Source organism: Babylonia areolata, chromosome 24 (genome assembly GCF_041734735.1).
Source record: "Babylonia areolata isolate BAREFJ2019XMU chromosome 24, ASM4173473v1, whole genome shotgun sequence".
Taxonomy (NCBI): Eukaryota; Metazoa; Mollusca; class Gastropoda; order Neogastropoda; family Buccinidae; genus Babylonia; species Babylonia areolata.
In genome coordinates, this window is record NC_134899.1 from 36,284,543 (window position 1) to 36,309,899 (window position 25,357).

General features: G+C 38.3%; 1 protein-coding gene across 4 annotated transcripts in view; it reads right to left on the reverse strand.

Annotated features, from left to right (window-relative positions):
* Window positions 1-14,630: 14,630 nt before the first annotated feature.
* LOC143298769 (tryptophan 2,3-dioxygenase-like) overlaps window positions 14,631-25,357 on the reverse strand; it is a 67,719-nt gene continuing 56,992 nt past the window's right edge. For all 4 annotated transcript variants that reach the window (XM_076611715.1, XM_076611714.1, XM_076611716.1 and 1 more), the window contains exons 11-15: window positions 25,068-25,124; window positions 23,825-23,879; window positions 22,582-22,719; window positions 21,048-21,138; window positions 14,631-19,606 (exon numbers count right to left, since the gene is read on the reverse strand). In XM_076611715.1, coding sequence (XP_076467830.1) covers window positions 19,282-19,606; window positions 21,048-21,138; window positions 22,582-22,719; window positions 23,825-23,879; window positions 25,068-25,124 — 666 coding nt within the window. In that variant the 3' untranslated portion in view covers window positions 14,631-19,281. The remainder of the gene's footprint in view (window positions 19,607-21,047; window positions 21,139-22,581; window positions 22,720-23,824; window positions 23,880-25,067; window positions 25,125-25,357) is intronic.

Here is a 25,357-nt window from a genome sequence, read left to right on the forward strand (position 1 = left end):
TGCAGTTGTTGGATCCAGTATAACTGTTAAAAAACATAGAACAGCCACACATGCACTTGAATCAGTATTGAAGTTGGAAATGTTTTTGTTCTTGTTTGGGTTTCTTTTCTTTTCTTTTCTTTCTTTTTTTTTTTTTTTTTTTTTTTTTTTTTTTTTTTTTTTTTTTTGGCGCCATTTATTATTGCTGTCATAAAAAAAAAAAAAAGCAAGACAATTTATTTGTTATTGTTATGAAATATGCTACGTCGGCTGAGGTGCTAAAAACACTGAACTTGAAAGTTTCTCATGTTTTCTCACCAGCTGATTTTTTTTTTTTTTTTTTTTTTTTCCCTAACAAAAACAATGTATTGATAAATGACACCAAGACAAGTACAAAATGTTACAACCACCTTTCAAAATGTGGCGGGATAGTTGGCAAAGCCCAGCCTGTCTTCTCTATCATTCTCTTCCATCGTTCTATCGTACTTGAAGCCAAAGAAAAGTTCTTTCAGTTTTTTCTGAACATTCCCGCTCTAATACTTATCTTCTTCTTTTTTTTCTTTTTTTTAATTTTTTTTTTTTTAAATAATACATTTATCATAACTTTGTCATTGTTGAAACATCAGACACGTAAGTACAAGAAGAAAAAAGCCAACATTGTCCAGTTATTTTATCACAAATGTTGATTTGTTATCATTGGTTTTATTTCAATTACATGACATATCATATTTGTGCCATTATGAGTTTCATTGTTGATTTAAAATTTAAAAAATATTTAAAAAAAGATGTAGCAATAAACTATAAAAGGTGTTAAACTGTTATGTTGCATTTGTAAACAGTCAAAATCATTTCTGTTCATGTTAAAAGTGCTATTTCTGTCCCAGTTTTCTTTACCTGTTTCAGACACAAGTTTGATCAAAGAGGGGAATAGTGAACATCAATCTGAGTTGCTCATTTACATGTGGAAGAAGCATGGAAAGTAGGAGAGGGTCAAGACATATAATCGATCACGCGTTCAGAAACTGTTTCTGTGTCTTGCCAGTCAGTCGGTTGTCATCTCTTGATGATACTGTTAATCGTTGATGCTTCATCTTTTTTTTTTCTTTTTTTTTCTTTTTTTTTTAAATGTCAACTATACAAATTATCTGTTAAAACCTACAGTCGTTTTACATTTGTTGAGACTTTTTTCTTTTGCAGTTTTTTTTTTCTTTTCTTTCTTTTTTTCTTTTTCTTTTTTTTTTTTTTTTATATAATTATGTTATGGAAATAATCAATGGCTTGACTACTGGTAATGTTTAATTAATGAGTTAACATCATTTACACAAAATTCTGTTTAGCACATACTGTATTCGCGTCAGATGTATTTGAACAAAAACCTGCTTTTCATTACAGTGTGTGTAAACCGTGTTGGACATGTGAATCGGCTTTGGTGCTTAGTTTCTGACTGCAAGACGTTTTGCTAAATTTGAAAAAAAAAAAAAAAAAAAAAAAAAAAATCTGAGTGTTGTTTGTGAACCGAAAGAGTAGAGAAATATTTTTGATCACATCAATCGATATTTAGATGTGACATGTTATTCTCTTTCTATTTCCCCTCCCATCTCCGCTTAGCCCCGTGCCCCCACCAGCCCCCTTTCTTTCTCTCTCTCTTATCTTTTTTCTCTTCCTTAAGGGGACCAGTGTCTCACTGCCAGTGCCAGTGGAGTCATGACATGATTTCAAGTTTGTCGATTTGCATATGTACATGTCTTTATTTGAAATGTAATTGGATTGAATATTTGTTCCTGGTCCTGCCATTTGTTCATAGAAATTGATAATTGAAAATCCCCCGACAGGAAGAACAAAACAAAAAAAATTGTTGCACATTTTTGGGATTTTTTCAGAAGACTGTTTTGAGATGTCTGCTGTTTCTCCCCCCCCCCCCCCTCTCTCCCATTGTAAAACTTTTAATGCTTTTTAGAAGACCTTGAAGGTTCTGAAAGAAGGAAGAAAGCTTGGGGCTGAACAGTAGTAAACCGTAATTTTCCACAAGGTTTGTTTCATTTTCCTGGTTTTTTGGGGTTTTTTTTTTTTTTTTTTTTTTTTTTTTTTTTCTTTTTTTTCTCGGAAATTAATAGCTTTAAATAAGTTCAGCCTTGCACTGGTACAGTGAACGTGTTCAGTGGATGATCAACTGTGTTCAGAGCAATGATGCAATTAATGATTGACAGGTTGGCTGGAAAAAAATTTAGTCATCAGAGACCGTGTTCAGTTTTTGTTGCTCTCTTTCCATCCTGTACCCTTGAAGCTGGGTTTTTTGTTTGTTTTTTGTTTTTTTTTTGTGATGCCATTACTGTAAGACAGAAATGGTTCCTACAATTTTCCTATGATCATGACAAGTTCTTGACAGAAAGCCATATCTGAAACGAACGAACCTGACTGACAAGAGTGTAAATGTGCACGTTTCATTTTTCTTCCCTGAAAACTTATTTACGCTGTGAGGAAAAAAGAAAACAGATCAAGAAAGAAAGAAAGTTTGGCCAGAAGCATTTCTTTGAAGTAGATAATACAACGAACAGTGTGACTGTATTAGTTATGTGGCCTTGTTTTTATTTCAACGTTTCATTTTTCTTTCCTTTCCCGGCCTCTCTCCATCCCAGTTATTGATTTTGATATTTTTTTTTTCTCTTTTATTAATCAAAACTAATTCTGCCAAAAATCAAATAGCAATCATAAATATGTAGTGACTTGTTTGTTGACTTGATGTGTACAGCTGTTTGTTACTGTTGTTTCATGCTATTTGATTATTCATCTGAAAGTGCCTATTGTCGAAAGGCACTTTTGTTGAAGGTTTTGACATTGTTAGCTTTCTATGTTGTACGAACTTCCGCAGATTATGCGAGTGGAAGTATTGTTTCAAAACATTTACAAAACATTTTCTGTTCTCACATTTCTTCTTGTCCACAAGGTTATTGTTTAGACTGATGCTGCATGGCAATGTTTGTTTGTTTGTTGTTCGTATGGTTGTTTGTTGTTGTTGTTGTTTTTTTTCAATAAAAAAAAAATTTTAATCCTTAATTTAAAAAAAAAAGAAAAAAAAAAAAAAAAAAGGCAAGTTTGAATTTCTCGGTTGTGGGTGTGTTGTGCGGTGTTCTACATAGTTTCATATCGTAGATTTGTTTTGGTGTGCTTATTTTTCAGATGCATTTATATTTTATCATTTTCTGCATCCTACATTTGATATCTTTTTGTACTGGTGAAGTTTGATAGAATTTTCTAATTTGATTATTAAGGACAAATGAAAATTGTAAATTAAGTGATTTTGATCGTGTTTATTTTCTAGATTTGTGGTAGATTTGCATGAGTTTTTAAAACAAATTTTTAGATTTTGAATTGTATGTTGGTCATAAAGTATGACTTTTTGTTGATTAGAATTATATGAAAGACGGCCCTGTGTTAAGTCAAGTCTCAGAGGGTGTTTAAATTGTTATTGTCGCATCTCATAAAAGACATTGTGTTTGACCTCACGTCATGTTTATTATTATTATTGATATTATTATCATCATTATTGTTATTGTTATTATAATTATCTTGTTGAACCGCCCAAAACAATTTTTAAATGATATAAATTGATGAATTTTCCGGTTTTTTCCCCTTAACTTCTCACAACCTTAAAACATCCCAATCAGTGCTTAATTAAGAGACAAAATGTAATTATCTGAATGGAATAGACTGTTTCATGGTGTGTGTGTGGGGGAGGGGTGGGGGTGGGGGGGATTCTCTTGGTGAGATTTTTCAGCTTCATGATAAAATGCGAAAGAATGTCAAGCACCAATGATCTGTTCTCTGAGATGTTCAAACTGCATGTGCTGATAAGGAACTCATTCCATCGATGATGAAGGCAAATTTTTCGGTTTATGATGCAGAATGAAAAGCTCCTTCTACCGCTCCCCTCCCCCCTCCCGTTCCTTCCCACTTCCATTCCCTTTCCTTTGTTTTTTTTTTTTTTTAACTCGAAGTTAAGAATAGACTGGTAAGTCATAGGTCAAAACCTGATAAATATGCTTCAACAAGATCCAGAAATGTGTGTCAGTAGTTCAGTGGATTGCAAGCTATACACAGAAATTTCCAGAATGCATCAATGACAAAATATTATCAGCGAATTGATGACGGGTCGTGTGATAGATAGCAGGAAAAAAAAATTAGAGTTTTTGTTTTTATTGGGTTTTTTGGGGGGGTTTGGGGTTTTTTTTTTTAAGAGGAGGGGGGGCGGGGGGGGTTTACAAGTAATGAGCCCATTGGACTCGAGAAAATCCCTTTGGAGAAATTTACAATGTTTTAGGAGGGGGGGGGAGGGGGGCGGGGGGCAAGGACCCTTTAACTTGAAAATTGTTCCAAACCAAGTGGGCATTATTTTCTAACTTTTTTTTTTTCTTTTCTTTTTTTTTTTTTAAACTTGATGTTGACAACTACATGCAACCCTTTCTCTTCACCCTGTTGTCGTATACCCTTCTGCCACCCCATTATTCCTTACCCCTCCCTTCACCCCTTATTCTCCCCCTTCCCCATAGAACGCACATCCTTACTTGGCCCTGGAAATAGCAACACCTATTATGCAAGATTTTTTTTTCCTTCCACCATATGTTTAGTGTTCCTAATGAAACATTATTACTTCCATTCTTTGTGAAACTTTTGGATGGATTTCTTCCACCCTTTTTTTTTTTTTTTTTTTTTTTTTTTTTTTTTTTTTTAATATATATATATATAAACCACCTTTGTTTTTGTGAGTGTGACATGACATTTTTTTTTTTTTTTTAAGATACTGTATGTGTATTGGTTGGTTGATTAACATGCAGTTGCTATTGTTAAAAACTTGTTTGTTGACATTTTGCGGTTGTTGTTTTTTTTTTTGTTTTGTTTTGTTTTTTCCTCCTCCCCACTCTAAACCTAAAGAAACGAAACATAATGTGTATAGAACAAACAAAAAAACAGTAACAACTGATGTTATTTTGTATTTGCTTTAATGCTTTGTATGACCGTTTCAGAAAAATATTTCAGAGCCTGTAAGTTGTCTTCTTTTTTTTTTCTTTCGTTTTTTTTAAGTATGCTATGTGAACAAATATTTAACTGTGAACACTGCTTTAAAAATGTACATTGTTGTTGTCTAGTCAGTGTATTATCACAATGTTGTATTACCATTGGGTTGTTTTGTTATCAGTTATTTATTGTGTGATTGTGTGCATAGTCCCCCCCCCCCCCCCCACCCCACCCCTCATTTTCCTTTCTGTCTCAGACATTGCACTGGATAGTCATTCATGTATGTACTAACAGTTGTTTTTTTTGTGTGTGTGTGTGTGCGTTTCGTTTCACTCAGTATTTTTCTCCATCACTTTTCTGATTCTCATTCTTCTACTCAAAAACAGTTGAGATTTCTCGTTTGAAAAAAAAAAAAAAGGATTGATCAGACTGAAAACATATTGGTTTTGTTTTTGCTGTTCTTTGTCTTTTTTTTCTTTTTTTTTAAGTGGATGCATTTTGATGTATTGATTTTAACGATGAGCTACAAGGAATAGAATGTGCTTGGTTCCATATCCTCACCAGACTCTGGCAGACAGAACAAAACAATTCATTCATAACTTAAAGGAAACAGACTAAGAGAAAAATTTTAACAAGTTCTGTCTCTTCATAGAATATTCATTCACCCAATATGTAGTATGCAGATTTTCCAACTGACTTGGTATTCAGTTTACACCAACATAATGATAATTTTTATTGAAAAGCAAACAAAAAACAAACAAAAAAAAGTGTAGAGTAAAAACAATCGCGTAGTTCCACAGAAAATTCAGTGGTCTGTTTCATTGACACTGCATACTAGAACTTTGATTAATTCATTTCTCTCTCTTCCACACTTTTTTTCTTGGAATTGGATGCTGCTTTCTTTATATATATATATATATAGACACACACACACACACACATATATATATATATATATTGTATCAAGAGCCCTTCTTTTTTTTTCTTTTTTCTTTTTTTAATTCCATAGAACACATTCTTCCATGGTTGCTGTTGTTTTCAAATAGGTTTTTTTTTGTTTTTGTTTTTTGTTTTTTTTCTCTCACAAATGCTGTTGTTGTTTTTCTAAGTCGATTTCATCCCAAGGCCAAAATAGCTCAATATAAAATGGAAAAAAATTGTCGGCTGGCAGCGGACTTTAAGTACTTAACATGAAAAGGGGAAAAAATATGTCAATCTAGACAGAGTACACACACATAGATATGAAAAATATCAACAGAGGATCCAAAGACTTTTAAAACTGTTACAAATTCAGTGACTGTTAATCTTTTTGGGACAAATGAATGTATGAAATAATATTCCAGTTGTTATTTTTTCGGCTCAAACACTGTGCAATATGAGTGTCCAGGGTATTCAGTCAATATAACTTTTTTTTCTTTTTCTTTTTTTTTTTTTTTTTTGCGGGGGGGGGGGTACTTAAAAGCTTGCCATACTGATCCCCTCCACTTGCCCTTGCTGAATATTGCCTAATCTGAGTGTGTATTAATGCGTGTGTCCAAGCTTCCCTCCACTCCTGCAAGCACCCCCATCCCCTGATGTCCCTTGCCATCCCCCCCCCCCCCCCACCACCTCCCCCGATACCCCACATTGTTGCATGGTAAGCCAGTAATATGTAATATTGTTTTATGTTGCGTCACTAGTCTTCATTTTATATCCGCGCCACCTGTCTCCTACCCCCCCTTCCCCTCCATTGTCAAAAGAAATCCAATATGACGCTCTATGGTAGCAGTGGTTAAACTTTTTTTCTTTTCTTTTTTTTTTAACTGGCCTATTTGTCATATCATTTACACACGTACGATATGATGCAGGTCATTCCAGTTTGAGCTTGTTTTTCATAGTATACAGACAGTGGAATCTTGAGTAGGTACACATAGAGACGACAGCTGTGAGAAGGGACTTTGCTGATCTCATGTTTGATTTGAAGACATATTTGGTACAAAACATACCAGTATAATCCTGAATGTTTACACTGTCTGAATGACAATAATGTATAAAGTAACAAAAATACTTGTGATGGATGAGCCAGTACCGAGCTTATTTATGATCAATCATTTCTGATGAGATTATGTTCTGGTTTTTGGTTATTTTCCGTGTCCATCTTTGAAATTCATCATGAATTTTCTTTTGTTCAATGATTCCACTTTAAAAAAAAAAAATATTAATAATAAACAAAAAAGTATCTGTCGTTTTGTTTTTAATATGCCAAAAGAATAATTTATGCAATGTTGTTTTTTGGGAAGTCATCAGAACACTTCCTAATATTTGTTTACTGTTGTGTACTTGGATGATATTAGATGTGATATTATCATTATTTGGCAAATTGGTGTTGCCTTTTGTTTTTGTTGGCTCTGAAATCTTTCACTGAAACCCTTTTTCTCTGTACATCTGTGCGTTAATCACCATAAGAAGTGCAGATTTTTTTTTCCTTTTTTCTTATTTTATTTTTGTTTTCCCGTACTATTGCGTGCTTTCTGTATCTGTGTTGTGAGTGGAGTTCCTTTTAGTGCAGACAGATTATCTGACATAAAGTCTTAAGGAAAGATTTCCTGCCCCAGAGAGGTGGTGTGTAGCATTTTGTTCCCCAACCCCCAAGCCCCCCCCCCCCCCCAAAAAAAAACAAAAAAACAAGATCATTGATAATAATGATAAAGCACTTGTTTGTGTTCTCTCGCACTTTTGTCTCTTGAACTTCAGGCAGCGGCTACAGTTGGTGACAGTGCCACAGATTCCAGATTCCTCTGTCTCTGTCTCTTTCTCTCTCTCCATTTCTCTATCTCTACACTTCACCCAGTTTCAGCTGATAGGCATTAACGACTTTTTGTCCAGGACTTTCGTGAAACTCCTAAAAACCTGAAGAGAAATTCCGATGCGCGTTTCATGTTTGAAGAGTCGTTTTTCTTTTTGAGACTACTGCAATATTTGGGCAGAAAAAAAGATAGTGCAAAACCATATTACCCAACAAGTGCTGCTCTTGCATGATTCATTTATCACTCTTTTACGTTGTTTCTCAGAATTGTATTGTGGAAAACTTCTTTGCGTCAACGACAAGATTTCGGAGCCACCAAGCACTGTACACTGTTTGTTAACATTCACAAGGTTGTGAAAATGATAATGCCTCTTAGGCTTTTGTTAGTTTGTTTTTTGAGGAGGTCCATTGTTGGCATATCTACTTCTTTTTTTTTTTCTTTTTTTTTTTTTCTCCACTCAGTCCAATGTTTCTGTTTACTCTTGCCCTCCATGTGCCTTTTTTTAAGTATTTCACTGTTTCTTTGGTGCTCCACGACACACCAAACAACATCAAGCTGATACGTTATTCTCAGATCTTGGTTCATTCTCTTCTTCGATATTATATTCCTAAGTATGGGTGCTAAATAATTCCAGGCAAATGCTGGTTTTTTGTGCTTTTTTTTTCTCTCTCTCTCTCTCTCTCTCTTTCCCAAGATGGTTATAGAGTAATACTTGGCATCGAAGGTCGCATAATCGTGGCATTCGATCAGGTATAAATGCTGATATTATGGTGCTGAGATGTTGATTTATTCCCCATTCCCAAATAGTTTTTGTGTTTTTTTCTTCCCCACATTAATTTTTCGCTTGTTAAGGTCAACAGTGACAGTGCGATGTTTGTAGACTGCATAGCATTATTTTGTTTTATTGTTACATAGAATTCCATCCTTCCGTAATCGTTACCGACACATTACAATTTGTTGATTGTCTTCCTAAGAATTTTCTGAATGATATCATGTTTATGCCTTCAGACTTTCCTTGTCAGTTGTTTTGGGGTTTTTTTTGTTTTTGTTTTTTGTTGGGTTTTTTTTTTTATGTGATGCCTCCATACAATACAATTCACCATAGCACGCTGAAGAGAGTTTTTTTCCCCCGCATCAGTTCAGCTAAAGACTGGAGCAGGTTGCGAGACTGTCAGAAAATCTGTCTGCACAAGGAACAGTGTTGTTAGAAAGTGTTTGCATAATACAAGTATATTTATTGCAGAATGGAAGTTCCAGCTATATTGGACCAGCTTTCTGTTTCAGGTTTTTTTTTCTAATTTTTCTCCAACTCACATTCCATCTTTTACTCCCTGCCATCTCAGCACTTCTCTGAGCACTTGGTCTTTTATTCATTTGTGTGCTGTCATTTTTGGTCTCGTGTCTGCTATTTCAAGTATCGTTGTGCTTTTGAAGTGATGTTGTTCCATAGTTTGTTTGTTTTTTGTCTTGCAAGGTGCTTCAAGAAGAAGGCATTGTCTCAATAACTCATGACATTTAATTGTCCCCCAGACCTATCTACAGCTATTTGATTGAACGACCCATCCAGTCCTGTCCCCCCTCCCCCAGCCCTCCCCCTCCCCACCTGGAATGTATCCTTGTTAGTTGTTTACCTGAAAAAGAGACTACCACCACTGCTGCTGTTTCGATGACAACTTTGTTGTAAACTTATCAGTCACAGAGATTGTGTTCATTGTTGATTTGTCTTTATTCTTCAGCAATGATCTGACAACGGAATCAAAGATTGTATGACCATTAGTTTGGTTGGTTGTGTGTTGTTGGTTTGTTTTTTTGTTGTTTTTTTGTTTGTTTGTTTTTGTTTTTTTGTTTGTTTGGTTGGTTGTTTTGTTTGTTTTTTCAGTTCCTTTGCTTGTTGTTTGTATCTACTTTTGAGTGTCATGTGTCAGCATATAAATCTCTTTTTCAATCTCTCTCCTTATTCCGGTCTTTTTCTCCTGAACGTTCAAAGAAAACCAGGTTGTTTTAAAAAATAAATAAATACCATCAAAAAACAAAAAAAAAGTATATCTGGGGAGGGAAAATCGAATGCTTAGTTGTGGCTTTTGTGTCAATAGCACTTGAATTGAGAAATGCAATAGCTGTGAAACCCCTTGCATTAATATGTTCTGCTTTTGAATTGTCAACGTCATTGATCTCTGTTGTTAGTTTGATTTTTTCCTCCTTTTTTTTCTCTTTCTTTCCTGATAGTTGGGTTTAATTTTTTTCATTACTTTTTTAAGCTTTGGAAAAAAAACTCCTTTTTCATTATTCTAGTATAACCTTGTATTCCTTTTAATTTCATTGTTCCTTGATGTATTCAATAAAGTATTCTGTTTGCTTCAGACTGTCTTTGAAGTCTTGTTGTGGATGGTTGGGTGTTTGTGGTGAGGCATTGATGGATTGGCTGGTGATAGAAATGTAACTTTACAACACTGGTAAAAAATCATTTCTGCAAGCACAGTTTTAATACTCCTTTCACACAGTATGCCAGAGCAGCATGCACACGCACACACTTGCTTGCAGACACATGCACACATACACACACATGCACTGGTGTTTCTTTCTGATGTATGTGGATGAATGAGTAAGCTTTGCCTCTCTGTATCATTCTCTCTTGAGCTAGCTCTCTGTCTTTCACTCTTCTCTTTGCCAACCTCTTGTCAATGACATTATTCTGTATAATGCATGCAGTCCGCACACTTTGTGCGTCTTTTTCAAAGTCTCAATCCCCAACCAGCAACCTGGTTCTGCCCATGACTGAAGTGAAATAACAATGTGGTAATTGATTAGCCAGAACAGGTGCTAACATTTTTCCTATTTTGATCATAATGTACTGACCTGCTGCGAGTGTTTGAGTGTCTGGAGCATTAGGCATTGGAATGAAGGAAACTTTTTTTTTTTTACTGCTTTCTTTGAGTTTAGAGCTGACCATTACTGATGCTTTTGAGATTTTTCGAAATGGGAAGAATAGGAAGTGAAGCACGACCCACTTTTTCGCGCGTCTGAAATCGGGGACCATACTCCTTATTTCCTGATCCTTTGGTCATTGTTTCAGTTGCTCATGAATATTACGACGCTAGTAGTACCACAAATTGCAACTGGAAGTGCACTGCATGCATGCCATCCACAGAGCGGACAGACAACCGATTTACTCAATTCGGCTGATAATTCCAAATTTCAACATCAGACCATGGCTTAGATTTCTGGTTTCCCTGTTGCACTGTTTTCTCTCCAAGCACCATAGTCTGCAGACGGAGCTCCCTTGCTTAGCACGAACATTATTATGTCATAATCTCGCACACAAATTTCAAGCATGGACTTCCAAGACGGAACATGTCCAAGGGAGATAATTCTTTAACATACTCATACTGTAGTCGCTTCCCTTACATAGCCCAAACAAACAAGAGAGAAAAGACAAACACTTTATTTTCGAGGATGATAGATAAGCACTGGCGCGCATTTTTACATCCAGTGCACGCCCTGAAACAGCTAAACACTACACGATGCTACATATAGGTCATAGTATGCACTACACAATACTACATAAAGCCATGCATACACAATACCACAAAAGGCACAGCATTGAAATAATAAGACACACACAACAAAAAACAGAACACACACACACACACACACACACTTACGCCACACGCACACGCATGAGCATACATTGTGTATGTCATTAAATACTAATGTGAATTGGAAACAGTAAGTCTTAATACAGATACACGTAACGATAACGAAGAGGCCGGGGGATGTGGGGGGGGGAGTGCTCATTGTCAAAGGGAGCATAATTCCATATACATAGTATATGAAAATATAATGTCACAGGTGAAAGAGAGAGAGACAGAGACTGAACATAAAATAATAGCAGCCAATGGATAGATTTCATCATTATATATATTTATATATAAAAAAAATACAGAGAGAGAGAGAGCATAATTATTACAGAGAACTGCAGGTCAAGTATAAAAAAAAAAGTAACATGCATTGAAATCATCTAATTAATGTATGCACATGCACACACACACACACACACACATTAATTAGATGATCACAATGCATGTGTGTATATATATGTGTGTGTGTTGTGAGTGCGTGCGTGCGCGCGCGCGCGCGCGCGCGTGTGTGTGTGTGTGTGTGCATATATTTAATTAGATGATTACAATGCATGTGTGTATATGTGTGTGTGTGTGTGTGTGTGTGTGTGTGTGTTAATTAGATGATTACAATGCATGTGTGTATATATATGTGTGTGTGTTGTGTGTGCGTGCGTGCGTGTGTGTGTGTGTGTGTGTGTGCATATATCATAGTAAAGACTATGCACATATCGGTACACATACTCGATATATCGATACGACGAAAACGACGATTGCGAAAACATCAACAACAGACGGTGAAGGTGATGACACAGTTCTGTTTTTATTTTACTTGTGTGTGTGTGTCTGTGTCTGTGTCTGTGTGTTGTTCTTATTTGTGTGTGTGTGTCTGTGTGTTGTTTTCTTTTAATGTATATGAGTGAGTCGGTGAGTGAGTGGGTGAGAGACTAGTGAGTGTGTGTGTGTGTGTGTGTGTGTGTGTGTGTGTGTGTTTCCTTTTGTGTGTTTACTTTGCTGGTTGATTTGCCCTTTTCCTTCACTCTGTTTTGAAATGTTTTCATGTTTTGAGTGTCTTCTATGAAAGTAAGAATCTATTTTCAGTGCAATCTTGCATGCCAAAGGATGCTGACGCAAACAGATGAACAAATGAGCGAGCATGAAATGAAGAACATTCTAAATAAATTTGACAGAAAAGGTTGCATCACAACAAACATAAATAAAAAAAATATTTGGTCCAGTTTCCACACTCCCTACATGAGGATAAATGATCGTGAATCTTTTCTTCTTTTTTTTCTATCAAATTTATGTAGATAGTTGAACTGATCAATTTGTTATTATTCCAAGCATTCTTCGGAAAAGATTCGGTTCAAGTCTTATGATATGATATGATATGATATGATATGATATGATATGATAACATAATGTAATGTAATGTAATGTAATATTGCCGGATCATATCATTATATCAGTTATATTTCTGTTCGAGTTATATTGCCTGTATTGCCTAATTTCGTTCAACGTTTGTTATTGAGTTTGAGGTCAATGTATTGCAGTGCTCCATCTTATGTTAAATGCAATAGATATATGTGTTTCAGTGTCATTACTGCTTTCAGTAACGTCACAGTCATTATTATCATGATCGTTATTGTCGTCACCCCCCTCTTTCTCTTCCGTCTCTCTGATTTTTCTCTTAGATTTGCACTGGGGAAAGACAATAACCCAGCTCCGATGACAAAGGAGATATTTTTTTATCAAAATAAGGGGGACTCCCCACGATTTCTCGCAATTGAGAGAAAACGTGGGAGGGGAACGATCGCGATTTCTCTCAATCCCACAATAAATATTTCTCTCACTTCAGTGGGCTTACCGGGCTGATGATTCTAGTTCTTTAACTCCCTGATGCACCGCTTTCTCCCCACGTGTCACGTGAAGGAATGAAAGACCCTACCTTCAAAGACACATCAGTGCCACCGCTATTTCTTTCTTTGAATATGTTTGTCTTTGAAGGAAGCGCGAAAAGACAAGGTCAACATAATCAAAGGGACACAATCAGGAAACTCTTGACAGTTTTCGTGGCCATTGCTTCCCTTACACAAATTATTAAATAATAAATAAAAAATATTTTAAAAAAACACATTGCGTTCGATACAATCATGAAAAGCGTGTTGTGTGTGTGTGTGTGTGTGTGCGTGTGTGTGCGTGTGTGTGTGTGTGTGTGTGTGTGTGTGTTGCTACTATTAACTGCTAGTATCTGATCCTGTCTCCATTGCTGCTGCCACTACTCTTGCTCCCTTCTCCCACCTTCCCCGGCCCAGTACTTGACAATAGGCCAGCTACCACCACTATTGCAGATGTGATGCTATTGCTACCACGACTACTTCTATTGCAACATCAACTGACTCTCCGTAGTTCTCCTTGCTTTCAATATTACTACTACTACTACTACCGCTTCTCAGTGCTGCTAATATTTCTCCTCCTACTGCTATCACTGCTCTCAGTGCGGTCCTCTCTTTACTACTTCTACTTCTACTACTACTACCACCACCACCACCACTACTACTGTTGCTACTGCTGCTATTACGACTACTTCTACTGATTGCTACCATTCAGTGCTCTCAGTTCTCTCTTTACTACCACTACAACACTACTACTACTGCTGCTGTGACTACTTCTTCTATTGCTACTACTACTCTCCGTCCTCTCTTCCGTAACTACTACTACTACTATTACTACTGCTACTACTAGTGTTGCTATTGCCTACCACAGCTTGAGCTGTTACTGTATTACACGGCAACTACTGCTGCTACAGCTGCTTCCCCATTTCTCCTGTGTTTTTGTGTGTTTTTTTCATTCCTTGTGGCATGCGACTATTCAGTCCTATCATTTCTGACACTGTTGGGCTGATTGGTTTATTTATCCACACTAAGTGGAAACTGACAAGATGAGTCATATTGAAATTCAACAACAGGTATTGATTATCACCGCCAAACGGCGCGCAAACACACACACACACACACACACACACGAAAGCACACGTACAGTACACACACTCGCATGCGCATAGATCTCCTTCTTCTAAGGTGCTTTCTCGTCCACCGCACTTTATGTATATAGTCATGCATCACACACACACACACACACACACACACACACACACACACGGGGATGGGAGGGAGGAGAGAGAGAGAGAGAGAGAGAGAGAGAGAGAGAGCTTGTGAAAGATAAACACACATCAGATGCTGACCTGTTTATTATGTTGCGCATGTAAAAACATGTCATACAAGAGTTTGCACATGATCATAGATATGCATAGCTAATTGATTACTATAATAACATAAAACTGCAGTATCACTGAACATCAAATTAACAGGAGATGTTTTAAAATAACATGTGTAAAAAAACAAGCACAGAAGAAAATGATTAACATCACACTGTTTACATCATTAATCAAAGCTAAACAATCGTACAAAGGGAAGGAATAATGTGTCGCATTTAAAACAAGCTACGGAAATCAATTACTGTATTGTATTGTATTTCTCTTTTTTAGTCACAACAGATTTCTCTGTGTGAAATTCGGGCTGCTCTCCCCAGGAAGAGCGCGTCGCTACACTGACAGCGCCACTTTTTTTTTTTTTTTTTTTTCCCCTTGCCTGCAGTTTTTTTTATTTAGTTTTCCTATCGAAGTAGATTTTTCTACAGAATTTTGCTAGGGAGAACCCTTTTGTTGCCGTGGGTTCTTTTACGTGCGCTAAGTGCATGAAGCACACAGGACCTCAGAGTCGATGTATCGGCTCATATGAAGGAGAGCATGAACACCTCTCGCATGTTGTGTGTGTGTGTGTGTGTGTGTGTGTGTGTTCGCATCACAGTGTCTGTGCGTTTGCGTGTATCTACGTGATTTCACGTGTGTGTGTGTGTGTGTGTGTGTGTGTGTGTGTGTGTGTGTGTGTGACAACTCAGGTTCATAATGCACAATTCCTACACCACATGACATTTTCTGCACAACACACCGCACTGTCTCATTCTGCATTATTTTCAACTCCTTGCAATAAAGGTCCACTTTTCCCACACAAGAACAAGAAACATTTCACATATACATTATATGTCATCTGGATCATTCCATTCACACTATACACACAACAAAACATTAACCTTGCTCACCAGCATTACATGTTCGTGATTTCGATAAAAGGGATGGAGAGAATATACCTGCATACAAGTGTATTTTCAACTTAAAGAATGGGGGGGGGGGGGGGAAGAATTTTTGAAAAACACACACACACACACACACACAAAGTGCATACACATTATGTAGGCCTATAGTCCTGTTTATAACAGTTCAGTTCAGTTCAGTTACCCAAGGCGTCACTGTTCGGAAATATGCATATACGCTACACCACATCTGCCAAGCAGATGCCTGACCAGCAACTAAAAACAACGTACTTAGTCAGGCCTTAAGAGGGAAAATAAAATAGAATAGAGTTAAGTAAATAAGACACATAAATAAATACAGTGTCTAGCTGAAAATGAATCAATATGAAAATATTACCCTAAAAATATGTTTACAAAAAATAAACAATATCATTTCCTAATACATCGTTGATAATCCGTTCATTTCCTGAAAATCAACAGAGGTCTTTATGAGCGAGAGCCAATACATGATGCTTCAGTTTGCTCTGTGTGTGTGTCTGTGTGTGTGTCTGTGTCTGTGTGTGTGTGTCTGTGTATGTCTGTGTCTGTGTCTCTGTGTCTTGGATGGATGGATGGATATGGATATGTATGTATGTGTGTGTGTGTGTCTGTGTGTGTGCGTGGGTGTGTGGCTTTGTGTGTGTGTGCGCGCGCGCGTGTGCGCGCGCGCGTGTGCGTGCGCGCGCGCGCGTGTGTGTGTGTGTGTGTGGTTTGGTTTGGGTTTTTTTACGCTTAATTGAAAGAGAGACCCGCAGAAAATTAAGTATTATCTTATGTCAACTGACATGGAAAAAAAAAAAAAAACTGTGCGCAGACGGCACAATGTCCTGAAACTTGCATGTGTAAACTAAGAAGAAAAAAAACTGGCTGCCAGTGTCATCTAATGGGTCTTGTTCTGATCTATGCACCATTGCGCTGCATTGAGTCACACTGCGAGACACAGACCAAGTACCCTTTTGCTGCACAACACTATACTGTACTGCGCTATGCTACACTACACTGCACTACACTAAACTACACTACACCACACTACACTACACCACTCCAAATTATGTACTACACAACACTATACTGTACTGCACTATGCTACACTACACTACACTACGCTACGCTATACCACTCCAAATTATGTCCTACTACACTACACTACACTACACTACACTACATTGCCTTGCGCAATGCTACACCAGTACACACTACACTACACTACACTACACTACACTACACTACACTACACTACACTACACTGGACTGCACTGCACTGCACTGCACTGGATAAGCTACACCACACTACACTTGACTGCCCTGCGCAATGCTACACAAGTACATGCCGCTCTACACAACACTACACTACACTACACTACACTACACTACACTACACTACACTGGATACATTGCACTACGTTACATTATGATACAGTGTAATACGATTCACTGAAACATTACCCATACACTAGCTAAAGAGTTATAAAAAAATAATAATAATAATTAAAAAATAATTTTAAAAACCGAATAAATACATACGTCAGGCAGTACCATGGAATGTGCTGTGTTACAAACTAAATACAACACTGAAACCTACAAAAAGTCCGTTTTGCGCAGCGCAATGCAATCAATGTGAACTGATGATTTGCTAAACAGTTCAGTGCAACATAACAAATTTGCATTACAATGCAACACAAAAAGATGCAGACAGTACAACATATACAACACAATTCAAGACAGTGCAATACAACGAAATGCAATGCAATAAACATACAATGCAATCCAGGACAGGGCATAGTTGTGCAAATACAAAACAACACAGCTAAACACAACACACACACACACACACAAAATGTACAGCACAATGCGTTACAATGTAAAATGACATAAGATAAGACACACTTTTTTATGTGCGATACGATACGATACAGTATGATATTACGATACGATACGATACAATGTATCGCAGTACAGCAACATTGCAAATTGACACGACACATGCAAAGCGCAATACAATAATTCAACACGAATAAAACATATCAACCCAATACCAAGATACAACACAACCCTTAACCACATTATCCATGACTCATATATTGCAACCATAGGAAAAGAAAACCACAATGAAGAATTATGCAATCACTTGTAGAGAATTCTATAAAACAACAACAACAACAACAACTACCAAGATTTCAGGGAATGACAAAGAAACCGTCAACGACTGAGCAACTGAATCATATCACATCTAAACGAACATTTCTTTCTTCAATCTTTTCTTTTCCATCATTTATCACATCTAAACGAACATTTCTTTCTTCAATCTTTTCTTTTCCATCATTTATCACATCTAAACGAACATTTCTTTCTTCAGTCTTTTCTTTAGCATCATTTATCACATCTAACGAACATTTCTTTGTTCAATCTTTTCTTTTCCATCATTTATCACATCTAAACGAACATTTCTTTCTTCAATCTTTTCTTTTCCATCATTTATCACATCTAATAAACATTTCTTTCTTCAATCTTTTCTTTTCCATCATTTATCACATCTAACGAACATTTCTTTCTTCAATCTGTTATTTAGCATCATTTATCACATCTAAACGAACATTTCTTTCCCATCATTTTATAAACCATGCCAGTCCACTCTCTGGTTAGTGATTAAAATTCAAGTTCTAATAATGCCTTCTACAAAAACCCAAATGATCCTATGGGGCGGGAGGGGGAGTATATGTATATAGATATTAGAAACTTTTTAGTGTCAAGAAAACAGACCGAACCCTTTACTTCTTTCATTTAAAACAACACACACACACACACACACACACACACACAGAGAGAGTGAGAGAGAGAGAGAGAGAGAGAGGAAGGAAGGAAGGAAGGAAGGAAAGGGTTATAGATGTTTGAAAAAACAGAAGCAATAGGAGAAGAAAAAAAAACCGAAAGAAAAGAGGGCGGTGGAGGGAGATAGAAAGAGTTTAAAAAATAAAATAAAAAAAAGATTACTTCAGCGCGCGCGCGCGCGTGTGTGTGTGTGTGTGTGTGTGTCTGTGTGTGTGTGTGTGTGTGTGTGCGCGCGTGCAAGAAGAAGGGGGGAAAAGGGGGAGAAAAGAAATAAAAATACCATGAATGGAGAACATTATAAAGGATTTCGCTGCAACAAAAAAATGCTACACCTTTCCCGTCTTCCTCCGTTGCTTTTCTGTATCTACCCCCCCACCCCCACCCCCCACCCCCAGCCCCGCCTCTTCTTTCTCTTTCTGTTTCTCTCTTTCCTTCCTTTGTTCTTTCTTTCTTTCTTTCTTTCTTTCTTCAACCAACCCTTGTAACGTTACGCCTTTTCAATGGCGTGGTATACGACGGATCTGAAATAATGAACATTGCTGCAACTCTACTTCATTAAAAGATATGTGTGCGATTGTGTGTATGAGCGTGCGTGCGTGTGTGATTTTTTGTCTATGTTTGTATTCACTTGTGTGTGAGAACGAAAAATCCCCCCCTCGCCCCCCCCGCCCCCCGCCCCCCCAGGCCCCCCTTGCCTTCCACTCCTGACCCTCCTCCCTCGCCCGCCAACCCAACCCCTTCGGTCCCTTCTCACCCGCCACCCCCACCCCAACCCATAACCCCTATGCCTCCACTCTCACCGACTGACCTCTCCGTAAAAGTGTCAAACTAAAAAATAAAATAAAATAAAATAAAAATAAAAAAAATCACTCCAAAGAGAACTTCACTTCCGCTTCCTCTACTCCTTCAGCCGTCCCCGCATCCGCCAACGTCATGCCGTTGAGACCGGAAGTGACGCTGTCCGTCGCGGCCCCGTTCGCGCCGTTGACGTGATCGCCAGCGTAGGTCACGTGGTTGTGGTCGTGGTCGTGGTCATGCTCGTGCTCGTGCTCGTCGTGGTCGTCGAGCATCTGCTCAGCGCTGAGCACCGACAGGCGTCGCTTCATGCGCTCAGTGAGCGGGGGGATGTAGCGGCGTGGGACGAGGTAGGTCGAGAGGTTGAACAGGTCCACGAACACCTTGTAGCGGTCGCTGGAAGTGTGCATAGAAAGCCCAGTTCAGTTCATTTCAGTTCAGTTCAGCTCAGTTCGATTCAAGTCAAGTCATGATTTATTCCGAAAATCCCCCATGGGGGTACAGGGAAAAAACAAAATGGGCAAAACTGAGGCAAACAATATACCTACATGGAAACAATGTATGTGGCAAAGTTACACAGTATATGACGGACTTGTAATTAAGTAAATTAAATAATGCAACGTTTAGATTATTATCTGAACACAAAAGCATGTACAATCACAAATTGCAATAACAATAACAAACCTAAAGTTTATACAATCTAGTCGAGTAGAAAAGTAATATCTAAAAAAAAATGCTGAATAACAATTTTCAAGATAAGTTTACACAGTCTTAACAAAGATGATTTATTCTTTGTCATAAACAATTGTGAGAACTTCAGAGCGTTCCAGTTTCGGTTGTAACATTGCTTAATTAACAAATGTTTTCTATAATGACTGAGAAAAGAACATCGAAATATATAATGGAACTCATCACCAACATCATTCAAATTACATTTAGTGTGCAACCTTTCATTTCTTTCAGTACCATGATTGCGTCCTGTCTTCATACGCAATCGATGGTTCAGTGTTCAGTTACTCAAGGAAGCGTCGCTGTGTCAGTTCAGATGCATCCATGTACATACACTCAAAACACCTCATCTGCTAAGGACAGACGCCTGACCAGCAACGTAACCAAACGCGCTTGGTCAGGCCTGTTAGAGGGAAAACCGGAATACGAAATGAAGTAAAATACGAGACATTAACAAATAAATAGATAAATCATTAGATTCACGAATGATAAATATAAAACAGAAATTAAAATAAAATAAAATGAAATGAAATTTTGAAATATATAAATAAACAGATAAAGAAATCAGATAAAACATGTTGTTGTTTTTAAACAAAGATATGAAAAGTAATATCCACAACGATAACGATAATATCAATAAATAAGAAATAAACCAATAAGATATAGCACGGAAAGATTTTGGGTAGCTTGTGTGGGTTGTTTGGTGGGCTGGCTGGTTGGGTTGGTGGACTGGATGGGGTGAGCAGGTTGGTCAGTTGGGGTTGTCAGTTGATCGCGTTGGTGGGGTGGTTGGGTAGGCTGATTACATTGGTTAGGGTAGTTCGGTAGGTTGAATGCATTGGTTGGGTGGTCGGATAGGTTAATTGTATTGGTTGGGTAGGTTAATTGCATTGGTTGGGTAGGTTAGTTGGATTCGTGTATAGATTGATTAACAGGGTGGGTGGGTGGTAAAATTCGTTCGCCAGTCGTTTGACTGCTGGTTAATTACATTGGGGTCAAATGTCAACACCCTTCTCAGGTCGACAGCTAATAAGGCCTTTGGTACTGACACAGTCAGTGACACCAAACAAAATACAGACAGACAGACAGACAAACAGCATCCTCTGACCTGATTGTCGACCTCAAGTACTGGTAACCGGAAGAACCTCCAGTGCCCACTTTGCTTCCGATCATGCGCTGAACCAGCATCACGTGATTGTCTGCAAGATGGAAGAGTAAATTTGACAGTCTGCACGACTGAAAAGTAAATTTAATAAAATATCAGTTGAACGTGCTAAACGCTAAGTGTCAGTTTGTAGGTAAGCAGACTGGAGAAATTCGACTTTACTGATAAAAAGGAAATGGAGAAAGGTAAAAGCTGATAACGATTTTCAAGAACTTGATAATGCTGCTGTCATTTGAAAAGCACATTGCTTTCTGTCGAACTCTGACATTGTACAACTCACTTAATAAGCTGCTCTGTCTCACTTCCACAACTTTGCTGTACGCATCTTTATTCAGCATCTTCTTTTTCTATACATAAAGACTATCAGATAGCAGATCAAAGAAAAAGCAAACAATTATATACGATAAAGTATCTACAAAATCCTCAAAGGTTTTGTTTGTTTTTTTTTAATTAACTCTGATTTTTCGGAAAGCAAACAATGTATATTCAATAAAATATCTACAAAATTCTCAAAGTTTTTTTAGAATTAACTCTGATTTGTCAGAGTTTCTGTAAACAGTAGATGCGAGTCTGACATTTTTTTGTGAATAAAATTTGTTTTAGAAATAAACTTCAGCTAATGGACAGCTACACTCAGTTTGCGAGGGTAAAAAAAAAGCACAGCTTGCAGTCAGTAGATCTGTACGTCGGGGTTCAACACTCGGCTAAAATCAGAGGTTGACAAAAGCTTACAGTTGGGTCAACAGCAAAGTGTATGATCAAAGTTTTCTCCATTGCAATGGGATTCATTTACAGCACACTAAGTCTTTTGTGAAGTAACTACGACTCTCCAACTATGAGGTAAGACTGCACTGGCTCTTTGTACTGCAGCCTTGGGGGCTAGTTGGCCTTTGAGGAACACCCCAACGCCGACTGTCCGAAAGCCCACTTGGCCGAAGAGAGTGGGGGTGTAACTTGATGCAAGACGCTATCCACTGCTATCAACTTCTGCCCCAGATAGCCGGGACAGCAGTTACATCCTTTGCTGTCCGGATGGTCGTAGTGACGGCGCAATCCGGGTTCGAATCACAGTCACGGCACCCAGTGGGTAAAGGGTAGAGATTTTTCCGATCTCCCACGTCAGCATATGTGCAGACCTGACAGTGCCTGAACCTCCTTCGTGTGTATAACGCATGCACAAGATCAAACACGCACGTCAGAGATCCCGTAATCCATGTCAGCGATCGGTGGTTGTGAAACATACCCGGCATGCACCTCCCTGCACTCCACCCCAACCCCGCCACCCCAAACGGAGTATGGCTGCCTAGATGGCGGAGGTAAAAAAAAAAAAATAAAAAATAAAAACAATAAAAAAAAAAAAACAGTCATACACGTAAAAGCCCACTCGTGTATACACATTCGAGAGTGAACGTGGGAACCGCAGCTCACGTAACGAAGAAGACGGTCATAGTGGGACAGGACTGATCGTCATACATACACCGCCACTTGGTGATGAGTGCGTCAATGTCCATCAGCAGCGTCAGCAGTTTGAAGGGCTGGTTGAAGCGAGGCTCGTCACGGTACAGGGAAATCAACATGGCGCCTTGGAATCCACGGTAGCTCAGGCGTCTCTCCCCTGTTTATGGACGATGTCATTATTATATAGGATGGATGATGGATGGATTGGATTGGTGCGTGGGTGGAGGTTGTGGGTGAGTGAGTGAGTGAGTGGGAGGGTGGCTGGATGAATGAATCAATGAATGAATCAATCAATCAATCAATAAAGCGAATGAATGAACAGATAAATCAATCAATCAATCAATAAAGCAATAAATCATTATATCATGAAATAATATGCACATGGGTGAACGATTGAACGAAGAAATAAATGGATAATTCTAAATAAGTGACTGAATCTGTCAAGAATGAATGAATGGTGTTAGGTCGGGGGTTGTTTGTTTTTTTTGTTTGTTTGTTTGTTTGTTGTTGTTGTTGTTTTTTTTTGGGGGGGTTGTTTGTTTGTTTTTAATCGTAGGGCCTATTATAATGGCTAGTTTGTGGTTTACTTAGTTTCATACAGAGACACATAATAAAAAAAATAAATAAATAAAAAAAGCTAGCAAGCGCACACACATAGACACACACACGCTTGTGTGTGAGAGCACCTACGTGCATGCGTACACACACACGCGCGTGCGCGCGCGCGCGCGCCACACACACACACACACACACACACGCACGCACACACTGGTACTCTTTTTAATTAAGATCCATTAGTTTTGTATATGCGAACGTGTATGTGTGCTCTGTGTGTGTGTGTGTGTGTGTGTGTGTGTGTGTGTGTGTGTGTGTGTGTGTGTGTGTGTGTGATGCGTGTGCCTGTGTACCTGTGTGCATGTATGCTTGCTTGTGTTTGTGTGTGTGTGCGTGTTGTGTGTGTGTGTGTGTGTGTGTGTGTGCGCGCGCGCGCGCGCGTGTATGTGTGTGTGTGTGTGTATGCGTGTGTGTGTGTATTTGTGTGTGTGCATGTGTATGCATATTGTGAGCGTGCGCGCGCGCGCGCGCGTGTGTGTGTGTATGGTGTGTGTGTGTGCATGTGTGTGTGTGTGGTATGTGGTGTATGTGTGCGTGCGCGCGCACGCCCGTGTGTGTGTGTGTGTGTGTGTGTGTGTGTGTGTGCTTGCGCACGTGCGGGTGCATGTGCCACACATGTATGCATGAAACAGGCCCATCTGATTCACCTTTCTTCACCTGGGCGTTGTACTTCTCCTCGTCAAAGATACTCTGGAAGCTTTCCTGTTCACACACACACAACACAACAGAGCAGGTCAGACTGAAACAGATAACGACGGGCACAATGGCCGAATGGTTAAAGCGTTGGACTTTCAATCTGAGGGTCCCGGGTTCGAATCACGGTGACGGCGCCTGGTGGGTTAAAAGGTGGAGATTTTTACGATCTCTCTGGTCAACATATGTAAAGACCTGCTAGTGCCTGAACTCCCTTCGTGTGTATACGCAAGCAGAAGATCAAATACGCAGGTTAAAGATTCTGTAATCCATGTCAGCGCTCGGTGGGTTATGGAAACAAGAACATACCCAGCATGCACACCCCCGAAGGCGGAGTATGGCTGCCTACATGGCGGATTAAAAGCGATCATTCACGTAAAAGCCCACTCGCGTATATACGAGTGAACGTGGGAGTTGCAGCCCACGAACGCAGAAGAAGAAGAAGAAGAGAAGAAACAGTTTGCCTGTATACCACTCTCGTCATCTTCTTTCCGATAAATTGCGGTGATAAGACCGAAACAGACCATCTCTACACCACTCTTATCCCCACCTACCCTCAGCCCACTACTCCAGTGATCTTTGTTGTTTGTTTTTGTTTGTTTTTTTTTTTCAATTAGCGGATGGCTACAATAAACGTCTTTATCAACAACAACACTCCCACCTGTTTGTGCGTGCACAAGGTATAAACTTGCCTTTTAAATGCAAAACCTTACAGTGTTTAATTAATACGCCTCAGAAATGACTCATCACAATTGTCACATTGATACAAGTCTTAAAATACTGAATTTGACATTCAAAAGAACCTCTTACAAAGTCGTATTTCATTGATGTAACTATAAACCCCTTTCTTAATTGACTGTGGTTAACGGAAATTTTCAAAACACTGTAACATTTAATAGATAATTTCTTTCAGGGTCAATTCCTGACTTATATTTTCTACGCAGAAGATTGTTTTTGCAATAACTTGACTTGGCTACATTGTTCATGATGATTAAAATTTTTAAAAAACCAAAAACTATGAGATTTAAGAATTTCGTCTTGAAGTCAAGTCTCATACCATTTTCTCAAATGAATTGACTTTTTTTTTTTCTTTTTTCTTCACTTGTAAAAAAAATCCCGAAAAATGACATCGTAAAAAGGTCAACTCAAGTCGTCGTGTTAAGGAGCGAAACAAACCATCTAAATACCTCTATTTACCTTTTGCTTCAGGTATTCAGCCATCAAGATGTCCTTCAGCTTCTCGTCCGTTTCAGTCTGGAAACAACCAGAAATCAATCAACCAATCAATGAATCAATCAATGGAACAATCCACTGACCCATCAAAACTGATCAACCAATCTAATCATGAGCCCCCAAACCAACAGCTGTATCTCAACTGGCTTTCAATCAAAACCAACCAGTCCATGAATCATCAATAAATATCAATATACCCGACGAATAAACGAATATAACATCAATCAATCATTCAATCAAAATAAACAAATAAA